Source organism: Chanodichthys erythropterus, chromosome 3 (genome assembly GCF_024489055.1).
Source record: "Chanodichthys erythropterus isolate Z2021 chromosome 3, ASM2448905v1, whole genome shotgun sequence".
NCBI classification, from domain to species: domain Eukaryota; kingdom Metazoa; phylum Chordata; class Actinopteri; order Cypriniformes; family Xenocyprididae; genus Chanodichthys; species Chanodichthys erythropterus.
This window is the reverse complement of record NC_090223.1, coordinates 1,277,039-1,296,561: the sequence shown is the minus strand read 5'-3', so window position 1 is coordinate 1,296,561 and position 19,523 is coordinate 1,277,039. Positions and strand designations below refer to the sequence as shown.

Sequence of the window (19,523 nt, the reverse complement as noted above, 5' to 3'; positions counted from 1 at the left end):
AATCATCCACTTTATATTAAACAGAATAAAATGTCTAGAAATAACATTTTTTTCCGTAAAACAACATGTTCTACAAAATAGTAAATTCTTAAATACAAAAACAATTACCTGCACAGAGCAGTAGAAGAAAGAGAAACAAGTGAGTAAAGTTGCTTCAGCTCCATCTGTACGAGACATTTCACTAGTTCGGGAGCACATGGAAAGATTCGGTTCATTAAAAACGGAAATAAAACTATCAAATACACAAAAATATGAACAGAAAACACACTCTATAGGTCAACTAGTGTTCAATGTGTGCAATCCCCTTCATACATCGTCTAACATTCAACATGAAACTTATATTTTTAACTTTTAATACGGAGCTGCAGCAGAAACGACTCACCCACAGCAGTTCTCTCTAGCTCTGCTGCAGATTGTTCGAACTCGGTGGGCTATAGCGCCACCAGCGCAACCAATAGGAAGCGTGAACACATTACAGCAGGATTTACTTAAAGAACCCTTGAACTATGATATTTATCCCGTTACACATATAATATCTGGACCCTTCTCTTGGTTTGCTATAAATTTCTTAAACTCCTGTCCATTTGCTATCAAACTTCTTGCATTCCATTGCAAGATAGATAACACCATTCCACCACATGTTATCTGACTATCTACTGTTTGGCTATTTAATGTTGGAATCTTGAGCCTTTCATTTATCATGTCAACAGTAACATTCCCCAGATCCAAGTACTTTTCTGCGGCTCTGACAATGATTTTGATTCTTTCAGTCCTGCTTTCAGTTTGAGCTGAACAGTTCACTACTTCAGCAATAAATGCTACAAATGCCACCTTATCATCCACTACTACCTTTTCATCTCTTTGCTCTTCCCTCTGTTGTTTTGAATGAATTTCTTCCTTCCTAGTTTCATTTGTTTTAGGAATCTGGTTTACTTTCTTCAATGCCTCAGCGTATGTTATCCCTTCTGTCATTCTAACATTCTGAGCCTTGACTGCTTTTTTCCGTATCTGACAACCACCGTATCCTGCACTATGTTCCCCACCACAGTTGCAGCATTTAGGATTTACACCTTGCCCACACTTGCCGTACTCATGTTCGCCTCCACACCGCGCACATCTCTGTTTACCTCTGCATACTGCCGCTACGTGACCGAATTTTTGACACTTATAACATCTTAGCGGTGGAGGAACGTATGGTCTTACCGCATATCTTACAAATCCTAAATAAACTTTCTCTGGCATTTTATTTTCATCAAAATGTATCATTACTGAGAGGCTGTCTATCTTTTCGTTATTTCTAACACACTTGAGTCGTCTGACAAACTTTACCGCTGCTCCTGTGATATTCTTTTTAATCTTCTCCTCCGTGACATCTGTCGGAATCCCTGATACAACACCTCTAACCCAATTCTTTTCGTCTGGTATCGAGCATATCACCTTATGTCCAATCATTGATTTTATACCCAGAGCTGATTTTTGCTGCCTACTGTCTTTACAAAACAGCATCAGATTGCCATCCCTCAAAGTCTTAATGCTTTCGACCGTCCCTATCGTTTCTTTCAATGTTTTCGTCAGCTTCAACGGATTAATCACATTTACTGAATCAACAAACTTCAACAGTACCTTATACTCCTCTTTCCTTCTTCTAGCCTGGAGATTTCCTTTCTCACTGCCCGAGTCCCAGTTTTTCTTTCTTTTCCGATTTTCTACTACACTCCACTTACTACTTTCATTCTCGCCGCCTCCACTATCCACATCCTCCATTTCCGGATCACTTTCGGAATCTACGCTACTTCCTTCCATCAGCGCTCCAGTCACAATCCAGCTGTCGCCACCGAGCCAAACCAAAAGAAAGCGACTTCCCACACTCTCCACCCACGCCCAGGGCGCGTTCACGTCGGGACAGGAACTGGATTCAAGTCGAACGAATCGTTCAAGAACGACACATCACTACAACACAAGCCTCGAATCGACGCTTCATCTGGCACGCCCATTTATGCTCGACACAAGCTCCGAAGCCTCGGTTCAAATGTCCCATCACTATTCGACAGCATGAAGAACAATTTCAAATTCTTTCAGATTGTTCTACTAATGTGCGGTAAGTTCATGATTTCTGTTCATTTTTACCACTTTCGGTTTCACTCTAAAGCCGCCTTTCCACTGCACACGACAAACGACAGCCTTTGGACCGGAAGTTATTCATTTTCAATGGAGAGTAGTACGGGGTCTGCGTGGAGTTCCGATCATATGCGAATGCGTAAATTTCGGATCCGATTTGAGCTTCGGATGCGTTGAAATATTTGAACTTTGCGGCTAGACCGTATGCGACCGGTGTTACGAGATTTTCGGTTTCTAAGATTTTCGAGAAGGAGGTCTCTGCGGAACAAAAAGGGGCGGTTCCGAACTTTGGGGTGTTGTCACACGGGAATAGGTGTTTTTCAACCTATTTACCTGATTTGCTCAAATCGAGTGGGAGATTTCCGGAAAAACAATAAGAGATATGTATTGTATATGAATGTAAGTGTATTTTTTAAGTTGTTTAACAGTTGTTTAATGTTTCTTTTGTGTGAATATGCTTGCTAGCTCGTTGTAAAAAGCTCCAAGCAATCTCCACTCACTTCTAGCGATGACTATTATTAGGTAACATTCGCTATTCTATTTGATGTATCTGTTAGTCACTTGATTTGTTTTAGTTTTGCCATTATAGGCTGTGGCTACAGTGTCTGTGGTCAATAAAATGATTATAAAGTTTAAAGTCTTCAGAGTCATCATTTCAGGTTAACACTTTTTTTTATTATTTATTTATTTTTTTTAAAGCTTACACAAGGTCAGAAAGTAGTCTCATTAATGCATAAAGCTAGCTTATACGCTGAGGCAGTCATGTGTTTCTGTGTGGTTGATAGCCTATAAAAAACAATTACACTTAAAATTAAAGTTAATCACAAGCACTCTCTAGCCTACGTTCTCTCTGCTTGTCTGTTGATATAGTGCAGTGGTTATGTCATTTTAATATCATATATATATATATATATATCTTTTATGATGAAGGTTTACACTATGCACATGAAATTTGGCATGCGAGAGATTAAATAAAATAAAATAGGCTGTTGATCGCGTGCCTGTGTTCTTCTGCGTTATTCATATTGAAGAGCATCAATTATTAAACAAGACTTGTAGCACAAGAAGGCGATCTAGCCTTAAGAAACTATTTGAGGTGAAAAAGGTGAAGAGGTGAAAAAAATACCGTAGTAATTTATAGTAAATACTATAGTGTTTTTGAACCATACTTGAATTAATTTGTTGTGGTAATTCTATAGGCTATTGCTGTGGTAATATAACAACTATAGTAATATAAACAAATTACGTTACCCAATACTTTACTAAGTTTTCTTTAAACTATACAATACACGCAGTTTACTGTAGTAAAAACTAAAGTACTACAACCTATGCTGTAGCATTCATTAACAAAGTGTTGTAAATACTATAATATACAGTATACTACAATTTACTGGTTCAAAAACACTATTTACTATCAATTACTATAGTATTTTTTTCACCCCATGTCCAACCAAATGACGCTGATTAGATAAGTTCAGACAAATGACTATTTGTCTATGTAAAATATATAGCCATATTGTGACAAAATTACATCCCGTGTCATTATAATTCGTAGGCTAGTTTATGCAAAATAATAATAATAAAATAAATAAATACTAGCGATAAAAAAACGGAGTAGGCTAATAAAACTTGCATAAATCATATATTTCGCCCTCTCGAGCTATAAGCTACAGGTCCTGTAAAATAGTTCATACTCTTCAAAATAAATGAATGTATTATAGTAAAATGTTTCCATATATCGGAAGTCAAGCATGCAGCAATATTTTATTTATTTTTCATTATCTCGACATAATTGTTTTTCGGGGTCTAAACATTAAAAAAGTAGTTGTGATCATAAGAAAACAAGAAAAAAAAAAAAAAAAAATAATGAATGGCCTTTCAGGCTTCCGTACTTTAAAAAAAAACCCTATCCTGGCTTCCTTTGGTTTGCTCGTTATAAACACTTCTCTCAGTTAGAAAACACCCCAAAATTGGGAGACGCCCCTCTTTTGTTCCGCAGAGACCTATACTTGAGATTTTCGGTTTCAGGAGGCGGAGCATACATGAATATTAATGAGTTTCGCAGACATGCGCAATAATTGCACGTGCAACTGAGAATTTTAGTTCACATTTAGTGGATTATCCCATAAAGGTAATATTCTCAGTGTCGTGGCTGATTTATGCCTAAACTACAGTTGTTTACTTCTAGGTACCAGTTTATAATGTTTTCATTAGTATGCACGATTTGTGCATTGGTCTGTAACAATGACAGATACTTCATGTAACAACCTTCAGCTATCGTCTATAAGTTCAGCTAGTTGTGCTCTTCCATAGGCTACCTTGCGATGTAACAGCTGATCCCATAAATGTGTTTGGACATAATATTTTTTGTAACCTAGACTACTGGTGTGATTATACATGTGCTTACGTGTTCAGACTAACATTCTCTGGTTTTCCGGTTGGTGACAAATTCTGAAAATATTGCTGAAACTATATTGTCTTTTCATGGTTTCCGTTTATATACTGTATATTAAAGAAAGATACACTGACACCACAAGGTTTAATTTTTCAATTACACAATTAAACAAAGCATCCCAGAACACCTGAATGAGTTTAAGTAGATTATACTGATTTCATATAACAAATAAATGGGAAAATAAATAAATGACATATTGTTAAAAAAAATATGCAGCTGCCATTTCAATGATGTATTGCTATGTTCTTCTGTTACCTCACCTTATGAAGATTTAAAATGAGGTAATCACTCTGGAAATGAAAGAAATAATGTCTAAAATCAGTGGCCGAATAAAGATTTTTGCAACCTTTTGTTATTCTCTGCCATGCGTTGTTTTGACCATGTGTGACTTATGTATATACAATGATGATCAGTGATATAAATGGACAATTTATTTTGATACACAAACATTCATTATTTGACATATATTAAGGTTGATCGGGAAACTTTTTCCCAGTCAAATCAATGGTAAAAAGTGTCCTAGTCAACCTGAATTCACTGGTCATTAATGTTCATAAACATGCATGTTTTTCATGGGGTTTTAATTAGGGGCACATGAAATTTTGAAATTGAAATTTTGAAAGAAGTTATTTTTAAACTATGTCAAAACATAAATCACAAATCCTGGAATAAAGATAGCAATATGGCCTTGATTTGCTTTTTATTAATAGATGCTTTGTAAAATGTGTGATGGAGTGAACATATGATATTATGTGAGACATTTAATGACATTTTGTTTTTGCACATAAAGATGGGCCATGGACTTGCCAACAACAAACTTTAGCTACTGTAGCAGTCCCTTTAATATATGAAAATATGACACATAAGAAAGCTATTCTCAGATCAAAAATTAAATTTTTAGTCAAAGATTTTGACATTTTTACCACTCTTTGAATTTTAATGACTTTTTTATTTACTTAAAACTATTTTTATAACAACAAAATGTTATCTTTTTACAGAGAGTGGCCCCCAACTAATTTGCACAAATGCATTTGCATCAAAATACTATTTGATGTCTGGAATCACTGTAGTTTTTTAAGAAAGGAATTTCACAAGGATGAAGTTTATTCAACAAGGATTAATTAAATAGATTTTTAAAAAGGAAAAAAAAAGACATTTCTAATGTTACAAAAGATGTCAATACTGTTCTTCAAACTTGCTGTTCTGTAAATCAACAGGCACTGTATCATGGTTTCCTTGTTTTCAGCACTGATAATATTAGCTAAGGATGTTTCTTGAGCAGCAAAACAGCATATCAGAATGATTTCTGAAGGATCACGTGACACTGAAGACTGGAGGAACAGGAATAAACAGCCATTTGAAATATATTAAAATGGAAAACAAATTGCAATATTACCGTTTTGCCTATTTTTGATCAAATAAATGCAACCTTGGTGAGCTTAAACATAAAGAATTTTGTTAATCCTTTTGAAGAGCAATAGGCCTACATCATAACAAAATGAACAAGAATTTAAGAACAATGCCAGAATAGATATAACCATTTACAGGTTTATTTCATTTGTTTTAGGCAGTGATGTACTTAATGATAACAACCAATAAAATACAGAGTTTTAAAACATCGCAAAGGAAGAGCACAACTAGCTGAACTTATAGACGATAGCTGAAGGTTGTTACATGAAGTATCTGTCATTGTTACAGACCAATGCACAAATCGTGCATACTAATGAAAACATTATAAACTGTTACATCTTACCTATAAGAAAACAACTGTAGTTTAGGCATAAGTCAGCCGCAATGCTGAGAATATGGAATAATCCACTGATGTCTTGAGATACAATGTGAACTAAAATTCTCAGTTGCACGTGCAATCGCGCATGTCTGGGAAACTCATTAATATTCATATATGCTCTGCCTTCTGAAACCAAAAATCTCAGAAACCGAAAATCTCGCAACACCGGCCGACTGTAATCAAAACTATGAGCGCTAAGTTAGAATTACCAATATTTTAACACTTTAATGTTATTCTGTAAACACTGTTTCTTTCAAATGGTGGTTATTAATAATTATGTCAAAAAAAGAAGATATTTTATGATTATTAAATTTTTTTATGTATTAGCACCTTAAAATCTATTAGTTTGTTTTTTATTTCAGATGTATGGAGGGTCATTTGCTTTGTATGGATATATTCATACATGCATTAACGTTACATTCATTAAAATCGTTCAGTGTACCATGGTGGTTGCTGGGTTGGAATAAGCCGAGGGTAACGGTTGCTTTACTACCAATTTCAAAGTTCCGTGCGACTGCCGCTAGGGGGCGAAATGCGACAATCTGATGCGAATGTCGTGTGCAATGGAAAGGCGGCTTGACACCGGAAACAGAAGGTCGGGGTAGACAACATGATCTTGGAAAACCTGAAGAGTTTTGTTTCAAATTATATCTCAGCAAGCTAATCTAGGTTTTAAGGGTTACTAGGAAGCTACGGGCAGAATAGTTTTTATTTTTTAATTGTATTTACCATGGTTGAAGGTAACTCTGCAGCAGGGGCGCAGGATTTTATCTCAGAGGACGCAGAACTACCCCCCACCCCCCATTTTTTTATTTTTATTTTTTGCTTTATTTTTCCTGTCCGCAAAACCCCGATTAAATCAATCAGTGAGTTGGTGGGAACGATCTAATGCTGTACAAATCGAGTGATCAACTCTCTCTTTCATGTTCCCCACTTAGAAAATCTAATGCATGTAACTGCACTCTGATGTGCCCCCTTATATTGCGATTTATATCACCAAGTATTTAGACAAAATAATAAAAAATTAATAACACTTGTATAGCACTTTTCTAGATACCCAAAGACGCTTTATGAGAAAACATGAGCCTAAATTATTTTGCCATTGAAATTTTCATTTATTTTGTAAAAAAGGGTTTCAAACTCACAAGTTTAAATACTGTAAATAAAAGTGCAACACTTTTGGTAAAAAAAAAAAAAAAAAAAAAGGCAACAACACAATAATATAAACAAAAGCCACCTTAAAAATAGATCCAAATAACTGGATCATAATATACTCAAATATAAAAACAAATCAAACAACAATGATTGAAATGATACAGTAAAAATATGATACAGCACTAAAAATAACAAGACTAATATAAAATTATTCAATAGCCTAAATAAGAAAACTAACTAAACAAATCACAAATTAAACTTAAATAGCTGCAGTTTGCAAAGTTTAGTGCACCCAGTAACTTTGTCTTAGCTACAAAAAAGATTTATTTAAAGTGCCCCCTAGTGGTGGTTTGTGCCATCAGGTAATAATAATTTACTTTTTTTGGTAAAAATTATAGTTTAAATATTCAAAATGCAATATTTTTTGGTAAAAATTCAAACACTGAACCAAATGCAAATCTAAATCACTAAATAACAAAATTATAATTTACCTAAAACAAAAGAAAAAGAAAATAAAGGTTATTTAAATATATAAATAACTTTAAAGTGCTCTCTAGTGGTGCTTTATAAAACAACATTTACCAAAAGAGCTAAAAAGCAACTACAACATCACTACTCCAGGGTTCTCACAGGTTTACTCTCCTGGGGCCTCATTTATAAAACTTTGCGTAGATTTCATCCTAAAAGTCTACGTACGCACAAAAGCTAGATTCTGCGTACGCACAAAAAAAATCTGATTTATAAAACCATGCGTACGCCAGAACCTGCACACAAATCCCTTTATAAATCCCAGTCAGCAGAAGATTGTGCGTACGTGCATCTCCACCCTGTCTCCTCCTCGAAATCACCATATATGGAGCTTAAGACGCCTAGTTTTACTATGCATAATCTTATCTGCATATCATTTCCATGCACGTTCCCATCCACGTGACACCACGGTTAACACGTCAAGGGTTCAAGACATTGGAAAATATTAGATATGGACTATAAATGCAATTTGTGCCATACACTACATTGATAAAAATCATCCAATATCCTCTTTATGTTTTAGAATAAATATATCAAAATATCCATTAAAACAAAAATTTTATAAAATAGTTCAGATAAAGGTTTTAATATAGAGTTGAATTATTCATTTCCACTGGCAAAATAGTGTTTTAATAGTTTAAAACAATTCAAATTAAACTTATGCAGTTTTGCTGATGAGGTGAACATATCTTTTAGGAAGTTTATAGGCTATTTTTAGTGGAAATGTATAGGCCTACTTATTTATTGCAGTGTAATCATCTGTCTCGTCGCGTCACTGACAAAGTATTTTAAAAAAGGAAATATGCAAATCTTACCATTTTCCTCAAATGATATCCTTCAAATACAGTGGTAACTGTTTGAAGATCCTTCATACGACATCAACACCTCCTGCAGCTGCGGTTGTACAGTAAGATATTATCATTGGAGCTATTCAAACTGGACAGCGGACCGTTCGACCACCGAATCCAGCAGTGTCTTCCATAATATCCAAGTTAAGTGTGCATCACTGATCATCGTTTTTCTTGCTAAAATATTTTGTCATAACATCTGCAGTTTAGATGTCATTAAAACAACATGTCACAGGAAAAATACTATTTTTTGTAAGGCCTGCGTGTAATTTCAGTGCTTATCGTCAATAGTGAAAGTGTAATATTAATGTAAATGTGTAAACTATATCAAAATGAAAACGTTAGTTTCCATGCGAGTTCAAATCATTCTTTTATTTATTTAAACTGTTATTGTAAACATGCACTGTATTTATGATTATGACTTATAATGAGGATTTAAAGGTGCCCTTGAGTGATTTGAAAAAACATTTTAAATTGTTCCCTGATATCTACATAGAGGGTATGTGGCTTTTTTATGGTCGAAAATTGTCCAGATATGGTTTTACAGCTCCATTTATAACCCCACAAATAGCCCCTAGAATGAAAAGGTCTGTTTTTGCCTTATTTGGAAGGCTCATGAATAGTAATATGGTGCTCCGCTCTGATTGGCTGTTTCACTGTTCGGCTCCTTCTAGTAGCTCACACTGATAGCGAACAAATCTGTACTGTACGGCGTGAACGATGGAGAGTTTTGGTATTCAACCTTATATGTTTGAGCCTGTTTCTGACGAAGATGCAGATGTAGAGGAACAACCAATTTTGTTGCGATTGGCCATGGACGTTTCTGAGTGGTAAGTTAGTCTTTATTTTCAGTATGAACCTGCAAAACGTAACTGTTACATCAATGGAACTAGCATATAGCGTTAACTTTACACTATACTCATAACCTCAGTATTTGCAACTTTGTTTTTAGCATTGTAAAAAGAAATTTATTGTAATAATGTGTCGCTGTATGGTTTTACAATGATAGCTTCTTCACTTTGCAATAACAACTCTAAACAACGAACTGTGTAGCGCGAAAATTTGTTTCTAATATATTGACATTACCGATATGATTTTAAATTTATTTAGCCAACCAAAGTAAAGCATAGAAGACATTCCAAAAAAGCAGTGTCATGTTTACTACTCAGCTGCTGTAGTGTGATTATGATTTAGCCATTAGTAACGTTAATGTTGTTAGCTCACTAAGAAACTTTACATTTAATCAGAAATAGTTTCTACAGCCAAGATGTGGATAAAAGCACTACTTACTGCTTGCGGGAATATAGTTGGAATTGCCCCTTTCTTCAGTGTCAAACGCTGAGCGAAGCCTGCTTGATATTGTCCCAGGTTAGAAAAGCTGTCCGCGGTGAAATGGGCAGAGAAACTAACAACTTTGAGTTAAATTGTTCCGGTATCCGGTTATAGATAAACATCAGCCATGCCTTTTGACAGTTTTTTTCTGGAGGAAGACTATGAAAAGTTTTCACATCCCCTGCACAGCCTGGAACATAACATTTATTTCCATGATCTGCCATTTTCGCTGTTATCCTCGCTTGGCTTGTTTCTTCACTCTGCCTGCAGAACTTCCGATGATTCCGCTGGGCGGTTCCGCCTGGCCTGGATCATGAGCATATGCAAATATTGGGGGCGGAGTCCCCGACTGTTACGTAACAGTCGGTGTTATGTTGAGATTCGCCTGTTCTCCGGATGTATTTTAAACAAATGAGATTTATATAAGAAGGAGGAAACAATGGAGTTTGAAACTCAGTGCATGTCTTTTCCATGTACTGAACTCTTGTTATTTAACTATGCTAAGGAAAATTTAATTTTTGATTCGAGGGCACCTTTAAAGTTGTTTTCCCTCATCTGCCATCAGTCCCTCAGCTCACCATCGGTGTCGCCAAACTGCTCCGTCTCCAAAATGTGCGTACGCATGGGTCAGACTTTGCGTGTAGGTGCGCACATTTTCCCATCAAGTTTTCCTTTATAAATCCCACCTTTTGTGCAGGAACTGGCGTATGCATGTTTTCAGCCCTGTTTTGTGCGTACGCACGCTTTATAAATGAGGCCCCTGGCCTTTTTGCCAGCAAAGACATCATCATATGACAACTGATTTGAAACCTCATGGTTGTTGCTGATAATGCCAAGTCCACTGAGATGTTCTTGCATCATTTTGGTTCTCAAGTATGTTTTAATAAGTTTGAGCTTAGAAAAGCTTCTCTCAGCTGAAGCTACATTTACCGGGAGAGTGGCTGAGATTCTAAGGGCAACCCACATGTTGGGGTATATTTCTGTAAGCTTCTTGTCATGCAGAAATGTGAGAAGTTCCATGTTTGTTATGTTGTCTGATGGGAGTTGTGGAAAGTTCTGCATTTCCATTGCAAGTTCATTGCCATCAGGCTGGTTGACATGGCTAAGGGCATCACTGAGGCTTTGACAATGGTGAAGCAGCTCTTGTTTTGGCATTTTATGGAAACACAAGAACAGAAAATAATTATTGTAATAATTAATATGCAAATAATTTAATGTTAAATAAATGAATAGATAATACACATAAAAGTATTATAAAAAGTACAAAGAGATATTTGAAATAATCCAACATAAATATTACCTGTCTACGCCTCACTGCTCATTTTAACATTCTATAATCGAAGATATCACTGGTAGGTTTCCACCTAGAAATATCCATTTTGTAGTCTTAGATGATGATTCTGAACAACTAAATGATTCTACTATTATGCCAAAGTGATAAATCATCTCTTGCCTGCTAATATTGTCTCATATAGTGAACAACTAAATTATTAGGCCTTTGCTAACTGCGTTTAATGTGCCTCTAACTAATTACAGAGACATTTCAAACCAATTGGCATAGCATAAAAAAACGACCTGTTGTTGGCCTTAAAAAAGTCTTATTTTCAAGCCATGGTAATGCATGTTTTTGAAGGATTGGATATCAGTCTATTTATGTAGATATTCATCTGTAAAGTTATCTGTTAGCTTAGTGCACACGCACAATTAATTAATTCAGTGTTTTCTTCACACAGTCTTACCTCTGACTTTTTCGCGGACACTGGGCGGAGCTTACATGAATATTCACGAGTTTCCTGTTTTGAGTTAAAGCGCCACTGAAAATGTTAGTGCACGCTCTTCGGCTTACATTAAAAGTAATTAGCATATGGTTCAGCATTAAACGAAGTCAAGCTTATATTCTAACTGTTACTGATGCACAATATTTTATATATAAGCTATATTGTGTTATGTGGTGTCATGTGTTAGCTATGTTTGATATGAACACAGCCAATGATTCGCCAGAGGTGTCATTAGGATTCGCTAAATGAGCCAATAGCGTTTTAAGTAGCCTATTTTTGTTGTTTCTATATTACCTTGTATCTTTAAAGCATATGGTTTTAAAAGTTTGCCAAAATGTATGGTAGCATAATAATAATTGTGAACTCCTGTGCTGAAGGCAGTAGTGAACTTTTCTAGATTGCAGCACTAATCTGGGTAGACTTGAATTTCTAGTGTTATATGTAGCCTAATATGTTTCAAAAATTGCACACATGCATGAAAACAAGCAGACCAAACTTTCATTTGTCTGAGATCACAAGACCCTGTCTAAAGTGTGTCAATATGTGTTTAAATACAAGTGTTTTTGCTAATTAAATGTCATTTTATATGTTGTGACTTCTTCTCATTTGTGAATAAAATTTCAATACAGAATCATTTGCTCTTTTTTTATATTCAAAATGAAACTACTCTCATTATTTATTTTCATCTTTGATATTACTGATATGCAAATTACTACATGGTCTGTTATTTTGATGAGTGAGGTGATGCGTGTCAGGTGGAGCTAGTTAATACTCAGGGAGGGAATGCGTTGTGATTGGGTGAGTGAAGAGCCTGGCGTGTCTGTGACAATTGTGCCATCTCAGGCTATATAATATTTTATTTTATTACTACTTTTCTTCCTCATGTTTTGATATTTTTGTCAACGCTGTTACAGATGTAATCATCACTATATACTACAGTTTTAATTAGAACTATATAATAGTTTTCACATATATGAGCAGTATTTTTGTCTGGTGTTAGTCAAAATATATTCTCCTGTATACCTATAACTAAAAGGAGATCTGCTTAATACAAGATTAATAAGGATTACATCTAGATGTCTGATTCCATAAGTTCTTTAGGTTCCAACTGATAAGTATGAACATAATCATCCTGAGTATCTGTATCGGATACATGTTCCTCTTGTGGAACAACAGTCGGACGAACAAACGTGCGTATGCTTTGTGCACTCAACATCACTTGATAAGTATGTCTTGATGTCATGGCTGTAATAGAATGCATAATAGAACTACTAATACATTGTAGTAAGCATGGAGCTATCAGCAGTAAAATCAACACACACCTCTGGACCAACGTACGCTTTTACTTCTGACCAACTGCATGTTCCAACACAGAGGTATAGACCGTCGCCATATATTCTTCGCGTTCCTTCCCAATTAGCATCTCTCCCCATACGTACAGATATAGGGTCGCACAGGAAGCTTTCGTCCTTGCCTTCTCTTAGAGTTATTCTGAGTGGTTTGGTGTGTGGAGGACTTAACCTTGCCCCTGATAGTTCCCTTTTCTGAGGGGTTGTGTCATTCCGCTTAATTATACCTACTTCTTGCCAGAAGATCACTGACACAACGATTATCGCGATTATTATTAGGACACATGTTGTTCCTCTTAGTCCACACATACCTGTCCATCTAAATGGGTGCCACGGCTTTTGCACTGATTCTATTCTTCTTGACATAGAAATTTATAGTGCAATTCGACTAATGAATTTTGAACTTTGTCTATCCTATATACAATTACTGTTCCCTTCTGGTGTGCTTCCTTCGGTTTTACTATATTTACTAGGGCGCTATCTGGAGGTCTTGCCAATAATCTATTCTGTAACGTTAGCCAAGCATCTAATGCACCATCTGGTGGAAATGGATATATTATGACAATTTTAGCAAAAATAACGTTTTCAAGTGGTAGTCCAAGGTTAAATAATGCTTTTGATGCTACTTCAAACCACGTTTTTCCTTGTACTATTGTTAACTCACGCAATAGGTCCTCTAAGGACATTCGCTTTGATATATTGTGAGAATTCCGTTCTGTATTTTGAACAGGTAAAACACAATTCTATCTGGATATGGTCTCTGAAGGATTATGTTTTCCAATCTTGGTTTTGACTCTAGGGAACTTTTAACCAAGTGAACAATATTCTCGCCAAATGCTTCAACAGCTACTATGAATGAACACTGTGTGAAACTCTCTAGCGGGGGTACCTCCATTCCTAAGAATTTGGCCCTTAGTGCATACAGGGTTGTGTAAGGAGTTAGCACTGTTTGACTCAATGGGTCATATATCTTCTCGCTTTGGATTACCCCCACCTCACTATTTGAGGTAGTTCTTTCCTCAGCTTAATCAGTGTTTTTCCTCCTCCCTGTTAGGCAGTAAGGTGAATCCCCTTTCGAGATTCTATTTTGAATTGGAGCTTGCCTCCTCTCCTGTAGGACCGTGCTTTATTCTTGAAGCGTGTATCCACTGCGGTTGGTAATCTGTCAGAACTCCTGTCCTGGTTACTGCAATCACCGTGGCTGGTCCAAGATACCTCGGTTCTCCCACCTTCGTTGGTTTCAAGCTTTTGATCAGCACACTCTGTCCTGGAACGAAAGGGTGAGTGGGGTTTTCTGAGGGAAGAGGAAGACACAGAGAGACATCAACACATATGGAATTAAGTTTCTCAATGAGGGAAGTTACGTAGTCCTCCTGTATCACCTCCAGGTCACCTAAGGAAGTAATGCCTGCATGACCTTTAACCCATGGAGTCAGGAAAGGCCTGCCCATTAGTATTTCAAATGGTGAGAGTTTGGTTGTGGAAGATGGAGTCATTTGTATCTCCGTTAATACCATGGGCAATAAATCTACCCATTTCTTCCCCGTTTCTATGACGGCTTTCGTGAGTCGTCGCTTGAGAGTTTGGTTCAGACGTTCAACATGACTCGACGATTCCGGATGGTACGGAATATGGAATTTCCACGTAATCGATAGCGCTTTGGCTAAAAGCTGTGTTACCTTGGATGCAAATGGCGTCCCATTGTCACTATCAATAGTGGTAGGTATGCCAAATCGAGGAATTATTTCTCTGGTTAAAATCTTTACCACAGTTTTAGCATCTTCTTTCGCACACGGGAATGCTTCTGGCCACTTTGAAAATCGATCCACAATTACCAAAAGATACTTCAAATTACCTTTTGGCGGCATGTGCGTAAAGTCAATCTACACATTCTGGAACGGTGCTTCCGGATGCGGTAGTGCGTCATGTTTAATTGGTCTTCGGAAGTGCTATTCTTCCCTTGTCATCTTTCATGATCCTGTCTTTATCTGGGGCGCAGCCATGTTTTCCCCAATGCTCTAAGTCAGCCTGTGTCGGTTGACTCTGCAGGATCTTAATGTCAATATCAGGTAAATTAGTTATATGCATAGTCATAGTTTCCTGACTCTGGTTACCCATATCGAACATTGGTCTAATTTGGGCCTTCGCTGCTTCTTTGGCTATTTCATCTGCTTTTCTGTTCCCTACGGCTTGTTCGCTATCCCCTGTTGCGTGACCTTTTACCTTTACTATGGCCACTTCGGCGGGTAACTGTACTGCCTTAGTTAACTGTGCTATTAAATTCGAATGAGCTATGGGTTTTCCATCTGCTGTTTTGAATTCCCTAGCTTCCCATGTTTTAGCAAAGTGATGTACCACACCCCATGCATACTTTGAATCAGTGTAAATTGTTACACGTTTTACTGCCATCAGCTCACATGCTCGTATTAATGCAAACAATTCAGCAGCTTGAGCAGAATTGTAGTCCAAGGCAAAAGCCTCTATTACTTCTCCAGTCTCTGACACCACTGCATAGCCACAAAGATAAACCCCATCAGAAGGTTTTGAACATGACCCATCAACATATACATTCTCCCCCCCTTCCAGGGGCGAATCCAAAAGATCGGCCCTGGAGGAACATGAGGAAGTCAGTTCAATAATACAATCATGCTCTGTAGAATAATCTACCATGTCAGCCATACCTATGACTCCCAACAACACGGGGTTAATTGACGCTGCTGGCTGTATGGTCAGGTTTTTGGTAGCCAGCAGGATTGCCTCGTACCCCGAGCGTCGTTACGCTGTCATATGTTGTGTCTGCATATTATGCAATATAGCCCCTACCTGATGAGAGGTGTAAAGGATCAGTGGATGCGATAACACCATTCTTTCTGCCATCTGTACAACCAGAGCAGCTGCAGCTACAGCACAAAGACATGCTGGCATACCCGAAGCTATATTATCTAATTTCTTAGACAGGTATGCTAATGGTCTATAGGTGGACCCATGCTGTTGCAACAGGACACCAATAGCTACCCCCTCCGCCTTGCGGGCATGCAAATGGAAATTTTTGCTGTAGTCGGGGAGGCCCAAAGCTGGGGCCTTGGTGATGGCCTGTTTCAATGCAGTGAAGTGCAATTCTGCCTCTTCTGTCCAGTTTAAAAGCGTACTTGGTGGAGCTTTATGATCAATCAGGTTCCTCTGGTGCCTGTAATGCACCGCACAGTCAGGTATCCAGGATCTACAATAGTTCACTAGTCCCATAAAACTTTGAAGCTGCTGCACAGTTCGAGGGGACTTAATTTCTTTGATCATCTGGACCCTATCCGTAGATATTGCTCGCAAACCGGGCATTATAATGTGTCCCAAGTAAGTTTTTCTTTGGAGGCTTTAAAACCAGCTTGGGTGAGCACATTGCAGACGATGATGGAGGCTTTTTCGCAGTCCTCTTTAGTCTCCCCGGAGACCAAGATGTCATCCGCATACTGAAGAACGCAGACTGTAGAAGGTAAATCAGTCATTTTAGCTAATGTCCTTTGCACTGCTGCAGAGAAAATGGCAGGCGAGTCAATGTAGCCCTGTGCAAGGCGTGTCCACTAATTCTGATCAGTTGTCCCTGCCTTGACTGCATATTATTCAAGAAGGTGTTTATGAACAAAGCCTTCATTTCATTATTCATTGGGAGTTTAGACTCTTCCACCCATGCCTTTTTGAACCTAATGTAGAAGTCTGAGGCAGATTCTTTAGGTTTCTGCTTGGTATTTGCGGCGAATGATAGGTCTTGTCTTTTACCTATATGTTTATCCAGAAAAGCTCTCAATTGTTCAAAGAAGATATCATGGTTTTCAGGGTCTTCCCAGAAAAACACGTGGTGTTGCAGCCATGCCCGTGCCTGTTGTTTTATCATTGTCACGATTCAATGTTGGGCATTCATCAATTAACATTGATTCAGTGACATCTCCTTCCAATGTTCTTAGCAAAACTGCTCTGTAATCTACCCCAGTAAAATGGGCATATTTTGTGTGTGTTTGCAAGACAGTCACAAATTTACTAGCCTCTCGGGGAGAAGGCAAACTTTTGCATATTGATTCCATATCAGACATTTTCAATGGTTTCAAAGATATCGCATTTCCAGCTCTTAGCCAAACCATTGCATTTTTTCTGGGCACTTCAACATTGATATCCTGTTTCACAATTTGTGAATTATTTTGTAATGTTTTAGATTTCATCACAGACGGTGCAGAGGGTTCTGGGCTGCAGTATGGTGGAGGCTTCTCTATTGCAGGACGTTTATTCCTAGCTACATAAGCAGCTATCTCTTTCTTTTCTGGGCCCTGGTCCCAAACCTTTTTCATGTCCTTCCATACCTCGTAACTTTTTGTCATATAATCATACGGCCATGTTGGATCTCCCCACCCTTGTCTGACTAGACGTTTAGCCAATTGCATATCTTCCTCTGTAAATGAACCCTCCCGTGGATACGTTTTTTCAATTTGTGGCCTCATTTGCTCTGACCATCCCACCATATTACTGACGTATGGTTCAGTATAAAATCCCTGATTATTTCTGAACATGAAATCAACTGGTGATTCCCCTGGTAATGGTCTTGAGACCGAACCCTCCATCTTCCACTTTAATGTGTTAGTAAATGCGTGCAAATATTTTTTTTTTTGTACTCAATCGCTCAGTTGTTGTACATGTATTGTATTGCAACCAGTGGGTGGTTGGTCCTATTTTAGGCTCACACAAGACTTTCGTCCTGATCGCCTCTAAACCACCTTCTTTTATTTGGGTGTTATTCTAATTTTGGGCTCTCGCCTAGACAGTCCAGCATTTGCCAAACTGCTTCCGGGTCACCCCTAAAACACATTCTTTTAGGTCACAATATATCAACATTCAATAACAATTGAAATGACTTTATTCAATATCAAATATAAATTTTTTTTTATATTTTTTTTGAAAGATAAAGATACGCTGCCGTGATCTGAAGTGCATTGTGTTCAGTACTGCACCCCCAACCACCCCGTTAATAGCTAATAAAAAATAAAAGCTACTGTTGCCAGTGTCACAACAATGGAATCGTAATTCCACTAACAATTGGTGATTCACACTCCACGCTAATAGCCAATTGAACTACTGTTGCCATCTGAAGTGTAACAACAATGGAAAAATTATTCCACTAGCCTCTTCACGCAACTACTGTTGCCATCCGAAATGTAACAACAATGGAAAGCTTAATTCCACTAGCGACTAATAATAAAAAACCTATCTCGTATCCCTTACGAGATGTTTCAACACAGGATCCTACAGGGGCAAGTGTAACATATTTCCTTCAAGAAATATCAGAAAACACTTACCACCTTCTCGTAGGTCCTCCGATCCCCGGCATGCTTGTTTTCTCTTTCCCAGTTCTTTAGGGAGTATCCCCCCTTTCTCGGATGAGCCCCCAACTGTTAGAATCTAATAATTCAACTTAATAATACAATTCAAGAACATCTATTCGGATTGAGCAATGCAGCACAGAAAAGCTGGTACCAGGGTATCAAATGGAAGACTCAGACACAGATAGTGCAGTTCAAACAAGATACAAAGTTTATTCGGCCAGAGAGCCAATTATATATTGAAAATGACAACTCAGCATTAATACAATCAGTAGGGGTTGTGCACAACTCTAAGAAAAGTAACATGTTCTATAAGCATGATGTAATGGCTAGACAGAGATACAGAGACAAAGAAAAACAGGCACAGGATGTTCTTAGAATCTTACACACAGCCACCTTAGCTCATATTTATTAAGAGTGCCAATATTAGTGGAGGGCATTGTATATAGTTGTGAATACAAAACTTTGATTTTGTATTAATGTAGCTCAGAATTTGTGTGTGCTAGAATTTGTACATGTTCCAAAGGATGTAGTACTTTCCTCGATATAAGACTACAGGTGAAATGTTGCCAATATCTCCCTTACTGTATGTACAGTGCAAAAATGTTTTTAGGAAAAAAAAATGCTGCAATTCATCTAAAAATTTCTTTTAACATGTATTGGTGAATTACTGTAACTTTTTCATGGACAATTTGTGTATTGTACATACAAAATTGTAAGTCAGTCTGACTAATATTAATGTACTACAAGCTTTGGATTTTTTATGTTAAATGTCAGCTTATTTTAGCTAAGTTAGACGTTTTTACGCAGT

General features: G+C 37.3%; 1 protein-coding gene across 11 annotated transcripts in view; it reads left to right on the top strand.

Annotated features, from left to right (window-relative positions):
- Nucleotides 1-1,659: 1,659 nt before the first annotated feature.
- The window catches only part of LOC137014975 (uncharacterized), a 132,362-nt gene continuing 114,498 nt past the window's right edge, over nt 1,660-19,523 (top strand). For 9 of the 11 annotated variants that reach the window (XM_067379567.1, XM_067379575.1, XM_067379584.1 and 6 more), the window contains exon 1: nt 1,660-2,098. In XM_067379567.1, the coding sequence (XP_067235668.1) occupies nt 2,053-2,098 (46 nt within the window). In that variant the 5' untranslated portion in view covers nt 1,660-2,052. Of the gene's footprint in view, nt 2,099-8,892; nt 8,953-9,587; nt 9,724-19,523 lie in introns of those variants that run through there. The other 2 variants (XM_067379594.1, XM_067379604.1) reach the window with 2 other exon arrangements.